We start from the raw sequence: 19,489 nt of genomic DNA on the forward strand, positions 1-19,489 counted from the left end.
AGTGATCTCCAGAACTACCGCCCCATCTCACTGCTCCCTTTCGCCACCAAAGTCCCGGAGAAGGCCATCAACCTCCAACACACTGAACACCTGGAGAGAGAGAACATTCTGGACCCTTCCCAAACTAGTTTCAGAGCGAACCACAGCACCGAGACAGCCCTGATCGCCGGAACAGACGTTATCTGCACCTTCTTTTACAGAGGAGAATCAGACGCTCTGATCCGCCTTGGACTCTCCCAAGCCTTCAACACCGTTTCCCACCACACACTCATCAACCGCCTACACCAGATTGGTATCACAGATGATGTACACAGATGGATGGAATCCTTTCCCACAGGACGCAGCCAGAGAGTCCGCCTCCCTCCCTCCACATCGCAAGCCAAGCACACCATTTGCAGCGTCCCACAAGGCTCATCCCTCAGCGTTCTTCAATATCTACATGTCTGCATTTGCAGATCTCATAAGATCACAAAACATCATCTCCTATGCCAACGACACTCAGCTCGTCCTCTCACTCTCCTCCGACCGCACCTCGATGAAGAGCAACTTCCACAACTGCATGAAGAACGTCTCAACCTGGATGAAGGGTCCAAATTTTCAGTGTGGTTTGTGGCTGAGGGCCGCACTGGTGGGGGCGGGGGTCAGTGGGGGAGGGGGCGGGGCTAGAGCAGCAAAAAAAACTGTGACCATGAGGTTGAACACAGATCCCTGCAGCGAATGCCTTCGTCCACTGAGCCAGCAGACCCGGCATATACACATCTCTCTCTAGCTCTCTCTCTGTCTCCCTCCCTCTATCTCTCTCCCTCTGTCTCCCCCTCTCTACCTCTCTCTCCCTCTGTCTCCCTTACTCTGTTTCACTCTCCCTCACTCTGTCTCCCTTTCCCTCCCTCCCTATCTCTTCCTTTCCCTCCCTCCCTTTCTCTCCCTTTCCCTTCCTCCTTTTCTCTCCCTTTCCCTCCCTCTCTCCCTTTCCCTCCCTCTCTTCCTTTCCCTCCCTCTCTTCCTTTCCCTCCCTCCCTTCCTCTCCCTCCCTCCCTTTCTTTCCCTCCCTCCCTTTCTCTCCCTTTCCCTCCCTCCATTTCTCTCCCTTTCCCTCCCTCACTCTCCCTTTCCCTCCCTCTCTCTCCCTTTCCCTCCCTCTCTCTCCCTTTCCCTACCGCCCTCTCTCTCCCTTTCCCTACCGCCCTCTCTCTCCCTTACCCTCCTTCTCTCTCCCTTTCCCTCCCTCTCTTTCCCTCTCTCTCCCTTTCCCTCCCTTCCTCTCCCTTTCCCTCCCTCCCTCTCTTCCTTTCCCCCTTCATTTCCCTCCCTACCTTCCTCTCCCTCCCTTTCTCTCCCTTCCCTCCCTCCCTTTCTCTCCCTTTCCTTCCCTCCATTTCTCTCCCTTTCCCTCCCTCGCTCTCCCTTTCCCTCCCTCTCTCTCCCTTTCCCTTCCTCTCTCTCCCTTTCCCTCCCTCTCTCTCTCCCTTTCCCTCCCTCTCTCTCTCTCCCTTTCCCTACCTCCCTCTCCCTTTCCCTACCTCCCTCTCCCTTTCCCTACCTCCCTCTCTCTCCCTTACCCTCCTTCTCTCTCCCTTTCCCTCCCTCGCTTTCCCTCTCTCTCCCTTTCCCTCCATCCCTTTCTCTCCCTTCCTCTCCCTTTCCCTCCCTCCCTCTCCCTTTCCCTCCCTTTCTCTCCCTCTCCCTCTCTCTCCCTTTCCCTCCCTCCCTTTCTTTCCCTTTCCCTCCCTCTCTCCCTTTCCCTCACTCTCTCCCTTTTCCTCTCTCTTTCCCTCTCTCTCTCCCTTTCCCTCACTCTCTCTCCCTTTCCCTCTCTCCCTTTTTCTCTCTTTCCCTCCCTCCCTTTCCCTCACTCTCTCCCCCTTTCCCTCCCTCCCTTTCTCTCTCTTTCCCTCCTCCCCGTTCTCTCCCTTTCCCTCCCCCCTTTCTCTCCCTTTCACTCCCTCCCTTTCCCTCACCCCCTTTCTCTCCCTTTCCCTCCCTCTCTCTCCATTTCCTCCCTCCCGTTCTCTCTCCCTCCCCCTTTTCCTCCCTTTCCCTCCCTCCCTTTCTCTTCCTCTCCCTTTCTCTCCCTCCCTTTCCCTCCCTCCCTTTCTCTCCCTCTGTCTCCCTGTGTGTGCCCGGGCTGAGACAGCTTCCCCAGCACGCACACAGCCGCACCCGAGCACCTCACAGGTCTTTAAAAGATCATTTCCATGTAAATGAGGCTTTGTGGTATGTCACCTCTTCGCCCCTGGAGCTCCACACTATCACTGGTCGCCCGGCCCCCACAGAGCAGCAGAGTCTCTCAGACTCGCCCTGAGGCAACCGGCAGTGTTTGCACTGGCGGTGTAAAACACGGGTATGATGTCTGAAAGGTCCGTGGGCCGCCAGGGAAGGCTTGCCGGGCCGCTGAAGGCCCGCGGGCCGTACTATGAGTACCCATGCTCTAGAACAATTCCTGGTAGCCGGGGAACTCTGACCCGCCCCCACGCCGAAAGACCATGCCCGCAAACTCGGCATCATCCTCGACAGCGAACTCATTATGAGACGTCAGGTCAACACTGTCTCCTCAGCCTGCTTCCACATGCTCCCAACATTTTTCAAGTGGATACCCATCAACAACAGGAAGATGGTGGCCCAGGCCCGCATCACCAGCCGACTGGACTAGGGCAACGCACTCCATGCAGGTACCACCACCGAACTCATGCAAAGACTTCAGACAATCCAGAACACAGCCACCAGACTGATCCTCAACCTGCCTAGGAGAACCCACATCACCCAGCACCTGAGAGACCTCCACTGACTCCGTCCAGAAGAGATGCCACTTCAAGCTCCTGACCCACCCCTACAAAGCCCCCCACGACTAAGGACCCATCTGCATGAACCACCACATGTACTTCTATTGACCCCCCAGGAACCTCAGCTCTTCACACCTCGACCTCGCACAGACACTGCTGCTGTGGCGGAGGACGCTTCTTCTACCATCACCCCGCCAAAGCCTGGAATACCCTCCCCATCACCCTCCGCATCAGACTCTTCCTGACCCACTTCAGTACTACTTGACTGATTAATTGTATCTGGTAGTTACAGCAAACTAAGCACGTGGACAGAGGGGGACCACTAATTTGTGGCACTCAATGCACATCAACAGTGCCCATGTAAATGTGAGGAAAACATTAGGAGTTAATTTTTATAAAACAAAACAAGTGCTTATGTCATTCTTAAAAAGAACTTAACTGCGTGGTTAAGTCCTACGTTGTAAAGGGCCTACAAATGGGGCTGTGTGGTATTGATACTGCGTATTAAAGGTAACATTGCCTCAAGCATTCCAGCACCTCTGTGCTATGTATGAACTAGGATATTGTTCCGTCCAGGGTCATGCGATACACTGGGGCAGAAGTATCCCAGATAAAAGACAGGCTGTGGAGATCTTTTTACGGTACAGAATTTGCAGAGGGGTAATTTTCACTGAAATACAATGATCACAAAAAGTGTGTCCTGTGTGGTCTTTGCGGATATCAAAGTAAAGTAAATTAATGAGGGGCAACAGGAATTCATACTCACCCTGCACAAGGTCTCCATATTTCATGACTGAGGCACTGCGCATCTGAGACCTTCGAAGCCTGCATAGAGAGTCCAAGAAAGCATCAATCACAAAGAAAACCTTTCTCTACTAGCACTGGCACGCATCAAAGCTCAAACGAAAGCAGATTGTTTGAACAAAAATCTAAAAGCCTCATGAATTCACATTCTTGTTTGTCCTTCACCAACAATTAAAATAGGATGGATTTTTGCTTTAGCGGATCACAATTTTACGTTAAAAATTCAATACTCTGAGCCCGAAAAGCGCATGTGAGAACAGGAGCAGCAGAGGAAGGCTTGGCTCGGGGTTTTGGCAGGAGGGCAGAGAACCTCTCGTTTTTCAATGGACACTTCAAACCCAGTCAAGTCTATCGCATTCTGAGGTCAAAGCCACCTTGCCATTGTTGGGACGGAGTTCTTGGCAGTGGCGGCCATGCAACAAGAGGACTGCAAAAGATTGGCTTTTTAAATGAGACTTTACCATCCATCTACCTTCTGCAGAACATTGCCTGGGTGCAGTCAGGGGATCAGATCACTCCAGAGCCAGGAACAATGCACAGATGTTCAGTGAAACATGGAAAGGAGCAATGGAATTGTTGGAGCACTCCACAGAGGCTTACAGGACATGTTGGGGCTTTTTCCTGTAAACTTGGGCACTAATTCAGTAGCACCCAATGGTTGCTGTCCTACAGAGACTTATGGGAGCACCAACTCTGTACACAAGGAAGTGCAAAGAAATCCACACAACTTCCAACGGAGGGACTTTCAATCCAATCCGTACCTTGAGTATTTGTGGCAGAGAAGAACTACAGGGAGGGGTTGTTAAAATTGCCCCAGGAAGGGATGTAAGAAGATCTTAGAGGAGCACCAGGACAAACAGTGTAATCAAGCTAACAATATGAAGATGGGGTTTGAACTGGACTTGTCGTGGGGAATGAGGGGGGACAGGCGTGTGGGTTCAGAGATACTGGACACGGGCCATTGCAGGGGCAGGGTAGACTACCAACACAAGGAGCGCATCGCATCAGAGATTTGACCTTAGCGACAACAGCTGAGGGTGATGAAGGTGTGCTCGAACAAGCGATCATATCTACCAGAAAATATGCTCACAGGAAACAGGGGGGCTGTGATGAGGAACGATTTCCAGAAAACTATTTCACAAAGAACCATGGCAGCAGGACACAAGGGCCTTTCTTCACCTAACACAAGGCCCACGCAAACTATCCACATTTCAAGTGAGTACTTACTGAAAGAAATGACCAGCACTGGTGGCAGGAGGGGAACCTGAAACCTTCACCGGCCCACAGACAAGATGTTTCTGTGGAGGAGCATGAGAGAAGCATTTTTATTTCAAAGTCTTTTTACTGAGATTTATAAACAAAACAAAACAATCTTTATAATCATAACGGAAAAAGAAGCATAAAAGGCAAAGTTGACCCACAGTACAGGCAACAGCCTCTCGCGAGACTTGAAGGCAGATAATAAAAGAAGAATGCAAAGAAAAGAATAATGCAGAAGTACAGGTTGACATTACAAAGAGCGGCATGTCTACTGGGCCAGGCTTTGGGCTCGGTCAAGCAGTGCAGTGTCTAAGGGACCACATCCCATCTAAGAGTCCAGTTTGGACAAAATACACATCTTTCAAGTATTGCAATCAGAACCCAGGAAAAATATGTCTGCGTCGGTGTCAGTTACCACCTATGACCTACCACACAGATTGTGTCTTAAGGGAGTTCATAGGTCTCTCAGTCAGGATCTCGGGCCTGCAAAGTTGTGTATAATTCAGGGCGCTCATTACAAAATACGTGGTCTCTGAGCCAATCCGGACTTTACAGAACGGGCCCTATCATCTGGGCCGAGCTATGCAGCGCCAGACCGATAGCAAAAGTAATGCGACCAATCGCGATATTTCTGCAACAAAACCTAGCATCAGCGGCATGATGTGGAGAGGGGACCTCGTAATCTCAGTGCGAATCAGGTCAGAGCAAAAGGTCTGTATTGGGGGACAGAGCCAGGCCATACCAGGCCTGGCCAGGATCATAAAAATCCACGGGGTCAGCATGGCATCCTGGGGTGCAAGTACTGTCCATAAGGCCTAGCCTCTTTGTTGTACAGTAAACTTTATTCAGGAAATTAAAGAGTATGAGTTGCTGCCTGTGGTTTAATCTACCCAGTTTGTCCGCAGCAATATCGCCAAGTTTACAGAGTGAGTCAAACACTCAGGCACCATTCCCTCTTCCCCTGAAGACTTGACATCTACAGCTGATGTAGTCTCGTCGCCATGATGATATAACTTAGCCACCCACCCTCTTGTATTGGCGGGCAGGTACATTTGGGTGGATACTCCGCAGGCTCATGAGGGAATCCCTCCCAAAACCCTGAAGCCACGTTTTAAAAAAAACATATTTTATTGATTTTTCATTCTTTTTCAAGTTACAGTAGCATGAATATGTATATTGAATTTCGCAGTACAGTGTATGGAGCAATTAACATTATATCCAATTCAGTCACCCTGAAGCCACGTGTTGCACCCTATAGTATATAAATACATCCAGGACACTAACCTCACTCAGAGTTCGGCATTAATCTGGTGAGATGACCGTGGCTGCATCAAATATCTGTCTCAGCTCAGCGAGCACCAGTCGCATCATAAAAGCTGCACCAGCCTTTCCATGGCAGGAGCTAGTGCTGGTTGTTTAGCAGTGCGATACCAAAGGGGATGATGGATGGAGCGTTTGAGCAAATCAAACACTCACCCCCAGTCAACTGATCTGGGTTTAATCCATCACCATTCTTTAGCTCACTGCACCACCACAGTTCAGACATGGCCATATGCAAATCAGTCTGACCCTGTGCCTCATGGGAACAGTCCAGCCCGAACTGCCAAGCCAGGTCCTCCCTGGACCGGAAACAAGCATCCTGGGACCGGTTTCGGATTCATAATCCTCATCAGCCGGTCCCAGGATGCTTGTTTCCTGGAGGCTCATAGGAATGAATGGGGAATAACGAATGGATTAGTTACTTACCTGTAATCCTAGTTCTCTTCCAGGGGTATCCTCATCAAAGTCATAAGCATTAGAATATTCCCGCCCATGTGCGGGACCCCGGAAACACTATATTATATGTGCCCCACATATATATATACACTCATATATAATATATATACATATATATATATATAAAAACATGCAATAGCAGCCAAATAAAGAACAGAGCTGAAATATGCTGCAAAGAATTTCCACCATACATGAGTAATAAGCATTAAAAAACTGAGAAAACAACACAAGGTTTGTTTCAGAACGTGTTTTAATGCTCAGAAAGCAGTAGAAATTCTCATAACTCACTGGAAGCATAGAAAGCTCCCAGGCTGCATTGCAAACACACAGTCTAAAAAGACTGAAAAGCTAACCTGTAGCTGCATAGCAATAAACTGACACCGTGCCTTTAAGGCACCCATGACCCCCAGTATCCCATCATGCCTCAGGGTGACAGTTAGGTCAGTTGTTCTTTTCGGAGACTGAAAATAAACCCAGTAACAAATAGGTTAACAATATCTCCTTATTAAAGAATGTCCTTTGCCCGGGGAGGCGGGAGGGTTGCTTATGACTTTGATGAGGATACCCCTGGAAGAGAACTAGGATTACAGGTAAGTAACTAATCCTTCTCTTCCAGGGGATCCTCATCAATAGTCATAAGCATTAGAATAAAATAGCGAGCCTCACCTCATCTCCCTGCGGGCAAAGGAGTAACAATACAGTAACAACCATATGAAGCCTAGTAACTACTAAGCTTGTACAGGCCGTAGGCTACCCAAATAGATTCCTCAGAGAGGCTTGTCCTACTTGAGTATCGGCCCTGGAATCAGACTCGAGACAGTAATGTCTCGTAAAGGTATGAACTGATTTCCAAGTCGCAGCCTTGCAAATCTCAGACATTGGAATGTCGTGAAAGAAGGCTACTGTAGCGGCCTTCCCTCTAGTGGAATGCGCTTTGGGTGACTGCAACAAAGGCTTGCCTGCAAGCTGATAAGCCAATTTAATGCAAGAGACAATCCATCTCACGATGGACCTCTTGGCCGCTGGAAAACCTGTTCGCATTGAACCATAGTTCACAAACAGTTGATCCGTTTTTCTAATCCCTTTGGTCATTTCCAAATAGAACTTGAGCACTCTCTTAAGATCTAAGGAGTGAAGTGACCGCTCGGCTGGGGTCGTAGGATTTGGAAAAAACGAAGGGAGGGAAATGGACTGATTTATATGAAAATCAGAAATGACTTTAGGCAAGAAAGCTGGATGAGCCCTTAGGACTACCCTATTGTGATGAAAGACAGTATAAGGTTCTTTCGCACAGAGAGCTTGAATCTCGCTGACTCTGCGAGCAGAGGTAATAGCCACCAAAAAGGCCACCTTCCAAGAGAGATGTTGCAAAGAGGCCTTGTGGATGGGCTCAAAAGGCGGTGACATTAACCTGGATAGAACCAGGTTCAATTCCCATGGAGGAGAAGGACTTCGCACAGGGGGATACACTTTTTTCAACCCCTGGAGGAAGTCCTTAACCACTGGAACCTGAAAGAAAGAAACCTGATCAGGTGATTTTCTGTATGCTACTATGGCTGACAAATGCACCCTAATAGAAGCGTATTTTAAACCAGCAGTCGCTAGGGAAAGGAGGTATGGCAAGATGACGTCCTCCTGTCCTTTAGTCGGATCAAGGTGATGATCCCTACACCATAAGAAAAACCTCTTCCACTTGAACGCATAGGACGCTCTCGTGGAAGGTCTCTTAGCCTCTTTTAAAATGTTCATGCACTCAGGAGGCAAGTTCAAATGTCCGTATTGCAGGACCTCAGGAGCCATGCTGTTAGGTTCAGTGAAGGGAGGTTGGGGTGCATTATCCTCCCGTTCATCTTGCTCAACAGGTCCGGCCTGCAAGGGAGTCGTCTGTGTGGACACACAGACAGATGTAGAAGATCCGGGTACCACCACTGCCGCGGCCAATCCGGAGCTATCAGGATCATTTCCATGTTCGACCTGCAGAGCTTGGAAACTACTCTCGGAATCAGAGCCAGGGGAGGAAACGCGTAAGCGAATGTCCCTGACCAATCCATCAGTAGAGCATTCCCCTGAGTCCCTGGCCGGTGGAACCTGGACGCGAAGGATTGGCATTTGGAGTTTTCGTCGTCTGCAAACAAATCTATGGTTGGACGACCCCAGCAATGAAAAAGCTCTTCTACTACTTCGTCGTTTAGCACCCAGTCTGGCTGATCTTCGAAGTGCCTGCTGAGTGCGTCTGCTTTTACGTTCAACTCGCCTGGAAGGTGTACTGCCACTACCGTAAGGCCTCGAGAGAGGAGCCAAAACCAGATTGCCTGAGCCTCTCGAGACAGAGGGCGAGACCTTGTGCCTCCTTGTTTGTTCAGATAGAACATGGTGGTCGTATTGTCCGTCTGAACTAGGACTGAGTCGGACTCTATCGCTGGGAAAAAAGCTTTGAGAGCCAGGAATACCGCTCTGAGTTCCAGCATATTGATGTGGTATGTCTGCTCCTGCGCAGACCACTGGCCTTGAATTTGAAGCGGACCCATGTGCGCCCCCCAACCTTGCAGAGAGGCATCCGTCACTATCGACTGGGTTGGAAGAGGCTGGTGAAACCGAACCCCCACCATCAAATTCTTTCTCCGTGTCCACCATTTGATGGCATCTTTCGTCGCTTGGGAGAGCTTGATGCGATCCTCCCAAAGACCTGTCGCCTGGTCCCATTGATCCTCCAGAGCCTGCTGTAGAGGACGCATTCTCAGCCTGGCGTTTGGGATGAGAAAGATGCAGGATGCCATGGAACCCAGCAGGGATGCTACTTGTCGGGCTGTTGGAAGCCGAGATTCTAGCAGGATGCCACATTTCTGGTTCATGGAAAAAAGTCTCTCCTCCGAAGGAAACGCTTTTCCCACTTTTGTGTCCAGAACGGAGCCTAGGTAGTGAATTGACTGTGTAGGCCGCTGGACTGATTTCTCCAGATTCACATGGAGGCCGAGCCTGTGCAACTGGAGTAGACACAGATGTAGATCGTGTTTTACCTGCACTGGAGATGGACCTTTTAGGAGCCAGTCGTCCAGGTATGGGTAGATGAAGAGCCCCTTCTTGTGAAGAAAAGCCGCCACCACTGCCATGCATTTGGTGAAGACTCGTGGTGCGGACTTGAGACCGAAGGGTAGCACTGTGTACTGATAGTGTTTGTTCCCTACGACAAACCTCAAGTACTTGCGATGTTGTAGAGCAATAGGGATGTGAAAGTACGCATCTTGCAGGTCCACCGAACACATCCAATCCCCGACTTGAAGATGTGGGCATATTTGGTGAAGCGCCAACATGCGGAACTTTTCTCTGATGATGATCTTGTTTAGAAGTCGTAGATCGAGTATTGGTCAGAACTTGTCCTCCTGATCTTTTTTGGGGACAAGAAAGTACCTGGAGTAAACTCCCTTTCCTCTTTGAGCGAGAGGAACCTCCTCTATCGCTCTTTTTTGTAGTAAGACTTTTACCTCTCTTCGGAGCAAGCTTAGTTGGTGAGGGTAAGCGCTCTTTGGAGGGATGTTCTTTGGAGGCGCACGGAAACGTAGTTTGTATCCATTGCGCAGTATATTCAGCACCCACTGATCCTTTGTGATGCTGACCCACTCTGCCAGGTGTTGTGAAGCACTTCCTCCCACTGGAGTGGGTAACGGCGCTAGAGGAAGCCACTGCTCAGGCTTTCCCTCCTCTTGTGGTGTTAGAGGATTGTTGATGACCTCCTCTACCTCTGCCAGGTTTACCTCGAAACTGGGGTTTCCCTTGGTTCTTATTTTGGGACCACTGAGGGGTTTGAACCCTCTGTTGACCCCCTCTCCCCCTGTTGGTCTTGAAGCGGCGCTTGAATTCTTTCTTCTTCTCCAAGCCCACCGCTTTCACTGTGTCCAGCTCCGTCTTCATTCGGGTCATTTCCTCGTCAGCATGTTCCCCGAAGAGAGCGGAACCCGAAAAGGGGAGATTAAGGATGCGATGCTGAGCATCCGGCTTCAGGCCTGTAAGGCGCAACCATGCCGACCTCCTGGCACAAACCCCATGGGAATAGGAATGCGCCGCAAGGACAGCACCATCCGCAGCCGTGCTTATCATCTGATTCGCCACCAGACATCCTTCAGTCACGGTCTCTTCAAAATCCTGCTGGTCCTCTTTTGGCAGCTTGGCTTTGAACCTTTCCATAGAGTCCCATAAGGATCTGTCGTATCGACCCAGAAGCGCAGCCGCACTAGAAACCTTAAGAGTCGAAGCAGCTGAGTTGCAAACTTTGCGACCCCAGGAGTCTTGAGTCTTGCTGTCCTTGTCTGGTGGGACTGAAGAAGAACCGGCAACTGCGTGTGTCTTCCTCGCTGCTGCCACAATTACAGAGTCTGCTGGAGGGTCAGATCTTACAAAAACCGGGTCAGAAGAGGCCGGTTTGTATTTCTTCTGAATGCGGGCTGGCACCGCTCTGATAGCCGCCGGAGTTAGGAATACCTCCTTGACAGGATCCATAATCCCCGGGACTAATGGCAGTAGAGGACGGGAGATCGCTTTTTTGTGTAAAGTCTCAAAAATGACTGTCGTTGTAACCTGAGGGACAGACATTTCAATGTTCAGCTTCTGAGCTCCTCTTTGCAAGACATCCAGATACGTGCCAATGTCATCCACTGGGGAGGATCTGGACGTAGGACTGTCCGTCAACGTAGGGGAGTAGTCCCTCTTGGAGGACTTGGCAGAAGAGGTAGATGAAGTAGACGGAGTTCGTCGACGACTACGGTGAACACGGTGCCTCCTCTCTTTTGATCTCTTCGAACGCTCTTCCCGTCTAGGAGAGCGAGACCTGACTCGATCCTCCGGTTCTTTTCTGGGAGATCGGGGCCTTCTGGGAGATCTGGTTGGTGTTCTCACCGGAGATTTGCGCCTGGGAGGGCTATGCTTGTCCATCTCCTCTACCAGATCCTGAAGAGGAGACCTGTGCTGTGAGCTGGCATAGTCCTGCATACGTTTTGCAGCCCCAGAATCTCTCCAATGGTCCAAAGATCTGTACCATCTAGGTGACAGTCTTACTTTATCCGCCCATGGATCTGTCCGACGCTGAGGAGATTTGCGCACAGGACTTCTGGATTTCGAAGACGCAGTTGAGGAGCCAGAGGACCTTGAAGTGGAATGACGGGAAGCTGACTCCGTTACCATAACCACATCCGAACACCTCGACGTCGAGCGATCTTCCCTCGTTGTCGAGTGCTTTCGGGGAGTCGGCGGATCAAACAATCTTGTCTTTGATTGTCTATGCGAGGATGTATGGTCTCTCGACGTCGAGCGGCGATGATCAGCCGCCGACAGAGGTCCCTGTCTCGACGTCGAACGGCGAGTACCGGCCGTGGACGGAGCTCTCTCTCTCGACGTCGAACGACGATGCCCAGTCGTCGACGGAAGTCTCTCCCTCGACGTCGAACGGTGATGATCAGCAGTCGACGGAGGTTTCTGCCTCGACGTCGAATGTCTGTGCGACGACGGCGGAGGGTTATTGGGCACCCTCGATGCCAAGAGCTGACGAGACACCGACGGAGACTGCCTCCTCGACGCCGATCGACTTTTCCCTGTCGACGGCGGAGGGGTCTTGGTCCTCGACGCCGAACGCCGTTTCTTTGGCGACGGCGGAGGAGTCACACTTCTCGACGCCGGTCGTTGTCTGGATGACGTCGGCGGAGGGGTGACCTCCCTCGACGCCGGTCGCCGCCTGACGACGGCGGAGGGGTCTTGGATCTCGACGCCGACCGTCGCCCGGTTGACGGCGGCGGAGTTCCCTTCCTCGACGTTGGACGTCGCCCGGTTGACGCCGGCGGAGGGGTTTCGACGATGGAACTGGATCCTTCGACGTCGTCGACGTATCTGGTCTTCTCTTCGACGGCGAGCCCGCCGTCGACGGTAGTTTAGACGATGAATGATCCACCGGTGTTACTTTTCTCAGCGCCGAGCCCGACGCTGAAGGTGAAGGGTTTGAAGACTTCTTTCTGGAAGATGTATGAGTCTTCTTGGAGCCCTTCTTCACCGGAGATCTTCCTCTTGATGACCTATGAGCTAGGCCATAAATGCGAATCCTCTCCCTGTCCTTTAGAGTTCTTCCTGACAGGTGTTCACAATGAGGACAGGTGCCTGGATCATGATCTTCAGGCAGACACAGGATACAGACGTCGTGGTTGTCTGATTTGGCCTTCTTGTTGCCACAAGAAGGACATTTATCAAAGAGTGAAGGCATTCTCAAGAGAAAATGTTCACCAAACTGACTGAAAAAGACAGTATCTTACTTGACTAGATGTTAAATGTCGAGTAAGAACAAAAAAAATGTAAAATTGAAGGGTTTTTCTGTCAAAAAACAGAAAAATAGTGGAGCTGTGTAACCAGGGTCCTTCACTGAAGGAGCCGGAGAGAACAACTGACCTAACTGTCACCCCTGAGGCATGATGGGATACTGGGGGTCATGGGTGCCTTAAAGGCACGGTGTCAGTTTATTGCTATACAGCTACAGGTTAGCTTTTCAGTCTTTTTAGACTTTGTGTTTGCAATGCAGCCTGGGAGCTTTCTATGCTTCCAGTGAGTTATGAGAATTTCTACTGCTTTCTGAGCATTAAAACACGTTCTGAAACAAACCTTGTGTTGTTTTCTCAGTTTTCTAATGCTTATTACTCATGTATGGTGGAAATTCTTTGCAGCATATTTCAGCTCTGTTCTTTATTTGGCTGCTATTGCATGTTTTTATATATATATATATATGTATATATATTATATATGAATGTATATATATATGTGGGGCACATATAATATAGTGTTTCCGGGGTCCCGCACATGGGCGGGAATATTCTAATGCTTATGACTATTGATGAGGATCCCCTGGAAGAGAACGGTATTTACCAAATTTTACAGATTCGGTAAAAATTTGCGAATTAATACCTACATACCAATTATCCATTCTAAAATACCGAATCTGTAAAATTCGGTATTTTAGAATCCGTAAATGGTATTTACCTACATCTGGCCCTTGGTCTTGTTCATTGGGCAGGTGAGGGCCCTATATTGGGAATTAAGCCAGTAAATGACGTAATGGGCAGGAGTACCATTCTGGATAAGTCACCAGCCTACTGTCGTGACCATGGAAGGGTGAACAGCTGAGGTTAGTCCTCCCTCGAGTTGAACTACTGCCCTGCTTGCAGCACAGTCTATCTGCAAAAGGCTCTCAACTCACTGAGCCAGTGAAGGTGTTTTCAGGAGCCCTATTAGCTGACCAGCCTACTTCTGTTTTACTCTCATGACCAGGCATGTGCCAAAGCCCCAGGAGAAAATGTAACAATGAAAATACTGGACTGTATCTGAGCTTCCACCCACACCACTCTAGAAATGTGTCCAAGTCAGGGACACCCGCAGCTACACACCGCGAGTCACACTACTGTTCATACTGACCGACCTGAAAAGGAGCGGGGGGTCTTAAAGGTGAACACAAAATTCTTTCAAGTGAATTTAGGGCTATAAATAAATTGAGGCTTTTATTAAAAAAACGGAAATATCTCAATTTAAAATTATAACTAGATTTAACATTACCCACTATAAATTTCTCACAAATGAGGCGGTAAAAACTGTAAAGTCTGAAGTGCTGTTGTGACTTTACCTATATCGCATAAAAAACAATAAGAATAGTTGGAAAAAAATTCTTCCAACAGGAATAAGAAATGGTTTTTTACCCTAAAAATAATTTTACTTTCAAAAGTTCAGAGTAAAATACTTCGCTGCATAGCTCTGTACTATGCGCCTCAAGTGCAAATGCTACATTAGGGTCAAGATTTTCCTTTCGAATGCACAGGATAAATAAAGCCTCCTGATAGGTATTTGAAATAAATAGATACTGGTATTAAAATACATTAAGCACCAGTATAATCCGACACTTGTGTACCTGTGAGACCACGTGTGATCTGGTGCTCAACAGCTGCCAGAGTAGGTCCATCTTCTGCTGCTGAAATTCATCCTCACAGTTCACGACATGGATGACTGTGCAGCCGCCTGGCACGTCCTAAGAGCAGGGCGCAAAGGGTTAATGTAGAGAGGAAGCGACTGTCCCGGCCCCAATACCTCTTAGTTTCTTAATTACTTTTTTTTAACACAGTTAACACACTAGTGCTAGCAGCGCACTGCCCTCTACCTCTGTCCCACCTACACACAAGTATTTTTGATCTAATTCGCCATGTTGTGGCATAACACAAAATGATGTGTTCTACCGCCCCTTGGTTTACTGACATTTAAAGTCATTTCTACAGGCTTGCATCTCTTCTACAGGCTTGCATCTCTTCCTCACACGTTGCTTTGCCGCTCATGTATGGTACATTAAATATTTCACAAGGGTGTGTTCAATCCTGCATTTCTATAACACTTATTTAAGCATGGTATATTAAATGCTCGACTTAGGTCAGTAATATTGCATTTTATTGTCATTCCACCTCTAACCCTCCAGCTTTTCTGCACCATTTACACAATGATGTTATATAAAACCACACTGTGCACTCATCCCCATACGTATATGTACTAGTTGTACAAACATAGTACAAGAAACACGACACATGAACCTGTATCATGCTGCATCACCTTTCACATTTATATTCTGTAACATTTATACACATTTCAGGTCACCCACAACTTGGCGTGTGCCAATACAACGACCCGTCCTATCACACTCAAGATTCAATTTTTCTGTACCACCAAACGAGAAATGATAGATGAACAATACCACTAGTCCTGTGCCACGCTAGGTCACTTCTCACTCATATTCAAATATCATTTTATATTTATCATATTCTCTGTACATATTTTTTTCACATTTGCAGTAGCAACATAGTAGTGGTCCTGAAGAAGGCATTGGATGAAAAGTTTTCCATATGTGCTGAAACATGTTGACCTTTTTTGAACAACAGTCTGTTGTTTGCTACAGACTGTTGTTTGCACTGTTTTTAGTTTGGTCTGTGAGAGACAATAATAAAGTTAGGGTTTTTCATAGGTCAATTTTAAATTCACACATCACCCTATCATTGTGCACCGCATTCTTTTCCTACATGACTCAACCGCTCTCATCTGGTAGTTTAGACAGGAGTTCAGTTTCTCTCTGGCTACTCTCAGAAAACATCCTCTGGCTCCCCCATCCTTCTGATGAGGTTGTAGCCCTTAGTGTCACTAGCTTGACAACAATGAGGAGACCCAGAAGAAGAAGCATGTCACCTAAAGGTGAGTGAGGGGAAACCGTTCACCTAAATAGGATTTTCCATTGTAGTAGTTTTCATTAAGGAAGTTGGCGCACACACAAATTTTCGTTTGCTCTAGAGTTCATAGCGTTCAGAGTTTTGCTTTTAGACCCTTGGATATTCGTGTTGTATAGTAGGACACAAGGACCCATGATGTTTGGCCAAGACCCTCTTCCCCGAAATACCCTCCTTTCTTTATTAATTACAGCAGATTATGACACACCAAAAGTGCTCAGATAGTTAGTCGATACGTTTCGGCTGCGTACATTTCGGTATCGTTTCTGCCTTAGGTGCTGTGTTGCAAACAACAAAAGGAAAGAGCTAAAACTGAAAGTATTTGAACCATGATGCTTATCTAAGACTATTTTCAGTTTTATCATCTGCCATCTACAATAAGATCTCCTGGTGCAGAGCTCAGAATGGATAACATTTTCAGCAAAGATGCTTTAATATTAACAATCGAGTACGGTCTGTCTAAGGCTGGATGGACAAACATCCTGATTCTGAGATCTATGGCTAGCAGGCTTTTTAAAAGTTGAATTGTCTCAGACAGAACATATTTCAAGTGTCATTAAACCAGGCTTCTTTCAGCTAAGATGCCCCCATGGCAATCTACAGACCCCTGCCCGCAGAAGAGTGCACTTAAAGCTCTTTGGGTTCCACAAGATACCTCAAAAGCCTATTTTTCCATCAATAACAGGTTTAACTCCTGTAAAGAGCAAAACCATTCCTCTCGGCAATTATTTTTGTCCTGCGGGTTCCACGGCTCTACCACCCCACAAAGGAAGGCGCGTACTTCTCTGTCTGGAATTGTACCTGCTGGTACCAGCTGCTCCTGGGGCTGTGAACTCAAACTGATTATCTCAAATTTCGCTGGAGAAGCAAAATCAGATTTCTTGTGGACATTGGGAAATTGCTCATCTTTTTTCCAGACATCAAGATCCAAGACTAGGGTGGAAAATCTAATAAGCTGAAGAGTCCTTGAGAGTATTCTGAAGATCGAGCTGGAGAGAGTGCAGAGCTGGAAAGAAACTGGCTTGCCCACACCTAGCTTGGCCTCAAATGAGTAGTGACTGAAGAGAAGTTGTACAAGTCCTGGAAAGAAGGGGGAGGGGCGTCTATAAAGAATGAAAGACCAGTGGCGGCAGGAGGAAGAGAATGACCTCACGCCATGGGAACATGGCCAGATCTAGGTGACTGATGGAGAACAGTCCAGCGTGCAGCAGGGACAGTCCAACGAATAATGGATGAGGGAAGGGATTCGATGAGGTGGAGGAGTGAGTGCATTAGTCTGGGGGTACCACAAATGGAAGTTGGTGTTAGGTTCACTGCTTACGGAGCAGCCCTATTGGGTTAACGCTCCCCTGGTTGCTTTTGCATTTAGCTTTGTTCAGTTGTCTTCATACACGTTGGTCTTTCCTGTACCTTTTCTTTGCTTCTCACAATTCTCTTTAACTTCCTGATGTACCTTATCCTTTCCTTTGTATGATTGTGTTGAGGTCTTAGAAACAGGGTGTGTTTGATGAGTGTGTATGCAGATTTTGAGCACTGGATGCGGATATCAGATTATGGGTGTAATTTCTGTGAGACAGAGGAGGTAGTTTACTCCAGGTGGGAGGAGGCTGCACTGGTGGGTTGTGCCAACAAGCACTTTTCTTCTAAACACTGCTTGCCTTGCATTACTATAGTTAGGGGAGATCTCCCCCCCCCGTGTTGTCTGCGTACTCCATTTTAATATGTATAAAGGTGTATGCTCCCTTGAACAGGGGTATGACATTTCATTCAAAAAAGTAATGCTCATCTTCACCACCCGGTTCCATTGGAGGACGCCTTCTGCAGTGAAATGTAGGATGGATTCTACAAAGTAGCGCTCAGAGTCTAGCGCCTTACAAATGAATGCGCATGCACACTTACTTGGCACTGTAGTACAGCTTGATGTAGCTCTGCTAGGTGTCTGAGGTTCCCTTCTAGAACTTTAAAAAATGAAAAATACATAAAATTAGAAAACACTTTCAGCATTCGGAGTAAGGCAGCAGGGTGTGCTGGGACATGCCGCATTCTGAAGGTAAAAGATAATAAATCGGGTAAAGTAGGGGAAGCTTACCCAAGTCAAGCACTATATGTACTTTATTGACCTTGGAAGATGAAAGGTTGAGACAGCTCTGCTGAGAAAGCTAGTTTGTCAGACTCTGAGCTGTCACGCCAATTAAAAACACAATAAAACAGGCTAATTAAAGAGGGTTTCTTCATCTATGCCCTCCCTTCGATAGCCAGCTCCACTCTATGTGAAATTTCTGGGGGCAAGGCCTGACCCTTAGCAAATGAGTTTGAGACCAAATGACTGATGGCTGATTCTATGGTGCATAACTGTCTTCAAGCCAGCTCAACATTCTCAAATTTACAACAAAAAAACCCATTAATTTTCTCATACACACCAAAGCTTTAAGGGGGACACCTTTAATTATTCAAAAGTACAAACCAGACAAGAATGCACGTCAAAAGGTGCTAGAGCCAAGAAACCGGTTCCCTGCTTTCTTCTATTTTTAGTACTGGTGTTGTGTAGGTTGTGTCAGGATGGCTCAGTGAGCCGAATGCTCGCCCCTGACTAAGTGCAGTGTTCTGGAGGTCAGGAGTTTTAATCCCGCCAAGGCAGACTCAGCCTTCCATCCTTCTGAAATCCATACATTCGGCTATAGTAACATCACTATATAAAAATTATCGTTACAAACGCCTTGATTTCTGTGAATTGTGCACAGGGTGTGGTACAGTGCATGTGCTAGCTAAAGCTGTCGAGATGACAAAAATGTAAATGTGTGCGTTGCTTGCCTTACTAGTATGCTCAAGTCGCACATACATATGGCCTATATATAGCAAGACTAAGCGACAGGGACTTCGGGTTCCATTTACCGGTAAACAAATCCAAGTTTGGGTCATACCCCGGCAGCTGGCGCTGCTCCAGGAACTCTTTCAGGCGCACGCGGCAGACAGCATCCTTCGGTGGTCCATCCTTCTCTCGCACTGGGCAGGCAGCAGCATCCTTCGGTGGTCCATCCTTCTCGCGCACTGGGCAGGCAGCAGCATCCTTCGGTGGTCCATCCTTCTCTCGCACTGGACAGACAGCAACATCCTTCGGTGGTCCATCCTTCTCGCGCACTGGACAGACAGCAGCATCCTTCGGTGGTCCATCTTGGTGGGGCTGTGTCGTGATCTCCACCTCGATGGCTTCGGCATAGGGAGAGTTTTCTAGCGCCTGCTTCAATGCCCGAGCACCGGCGTCTATGGATGAGGCGTCCACTTCTGATGGCCAAGAGACCCTCAGCTGTCGCAGGAAGAGACCGACCGCCCCCTCGCGCAATCCGGGGACCAGATGAACCTTCACCCTGAAAAGAAACAGCAACATTTACTGCACCATCCGAGTTTATGGCATCGGCACTAAATGGTCAACACTGGCACTTACGACAGTCTGCCACATGGTGGCGCCGTCTGGCTTGTTTAGCGATTGGCACAACACCAGTTGTTAATTCATTCAAAGTACATTATAAAGAGGGCTCCTAGTTTTCCGTTTTTACTGATTTATACAGATAAATACATACAGGAAACTGTTTA

The 19,489-nt window shown here is 48.1% G+C and overlaps 1 protein-coding gene across 3 annotated transcripts in view; it reads right to left on the reverse strand.

Moving 5' to 3' along the window:
• Positions 1 to 19,489, reverse strand: part of DALRD3 (DALR anticodon binding domain containing 3) — a 105,013-nt gene that overhangs the window by 54,570 nt on the left and 30,954 nt on the right. For 2 of the 3 annotated variants that reach the window (XM_078661798.1, XM_078661800.1), the window contains exons 3-7: positions 18,791 to 19,263; positions 17,798 to 17,856; positions 14,548 to 14,664; positions 4,812 to 4,882; positions 3,547 to 3,605 (exon numbers count right to left, since the gene is read on the reverse strand). In XM_078661798.1, coding sequence (XP_078517924.1) covers positions 3,547 to 3,605; positions 4,812 to 4,882; positions 14,548 to 14,664; positions 17,798 to 17,856; positions 18,791 to 19,263 — 779 coding nt within the window. The remainder of the gene's footprint in view (positions 1 to 3,546; positions 3,606 to 4,811; positions 4,883 to 14,547; positions 14,665 to 17,797; positions 17,857 to 18,790; positions 19,264 to 19,489) is intronic. The other variant, XM_078661799.1, reaches the window with a different exon arrangement.

This window comes from Lissotriton helveticus, chromosome 9 (genome assembly GCF_964261635.1).
Source record: "Lissotriton helveticus chromosome 9, aLisHel1.1, whole genome shotgun sequence".
NCBI classification, from domain to species: Eukaryota; Metazoa; Chordata; class Amphibia; order Caudata; family Salamandridae; genus Lissotriton; species Lissotriton helveticus.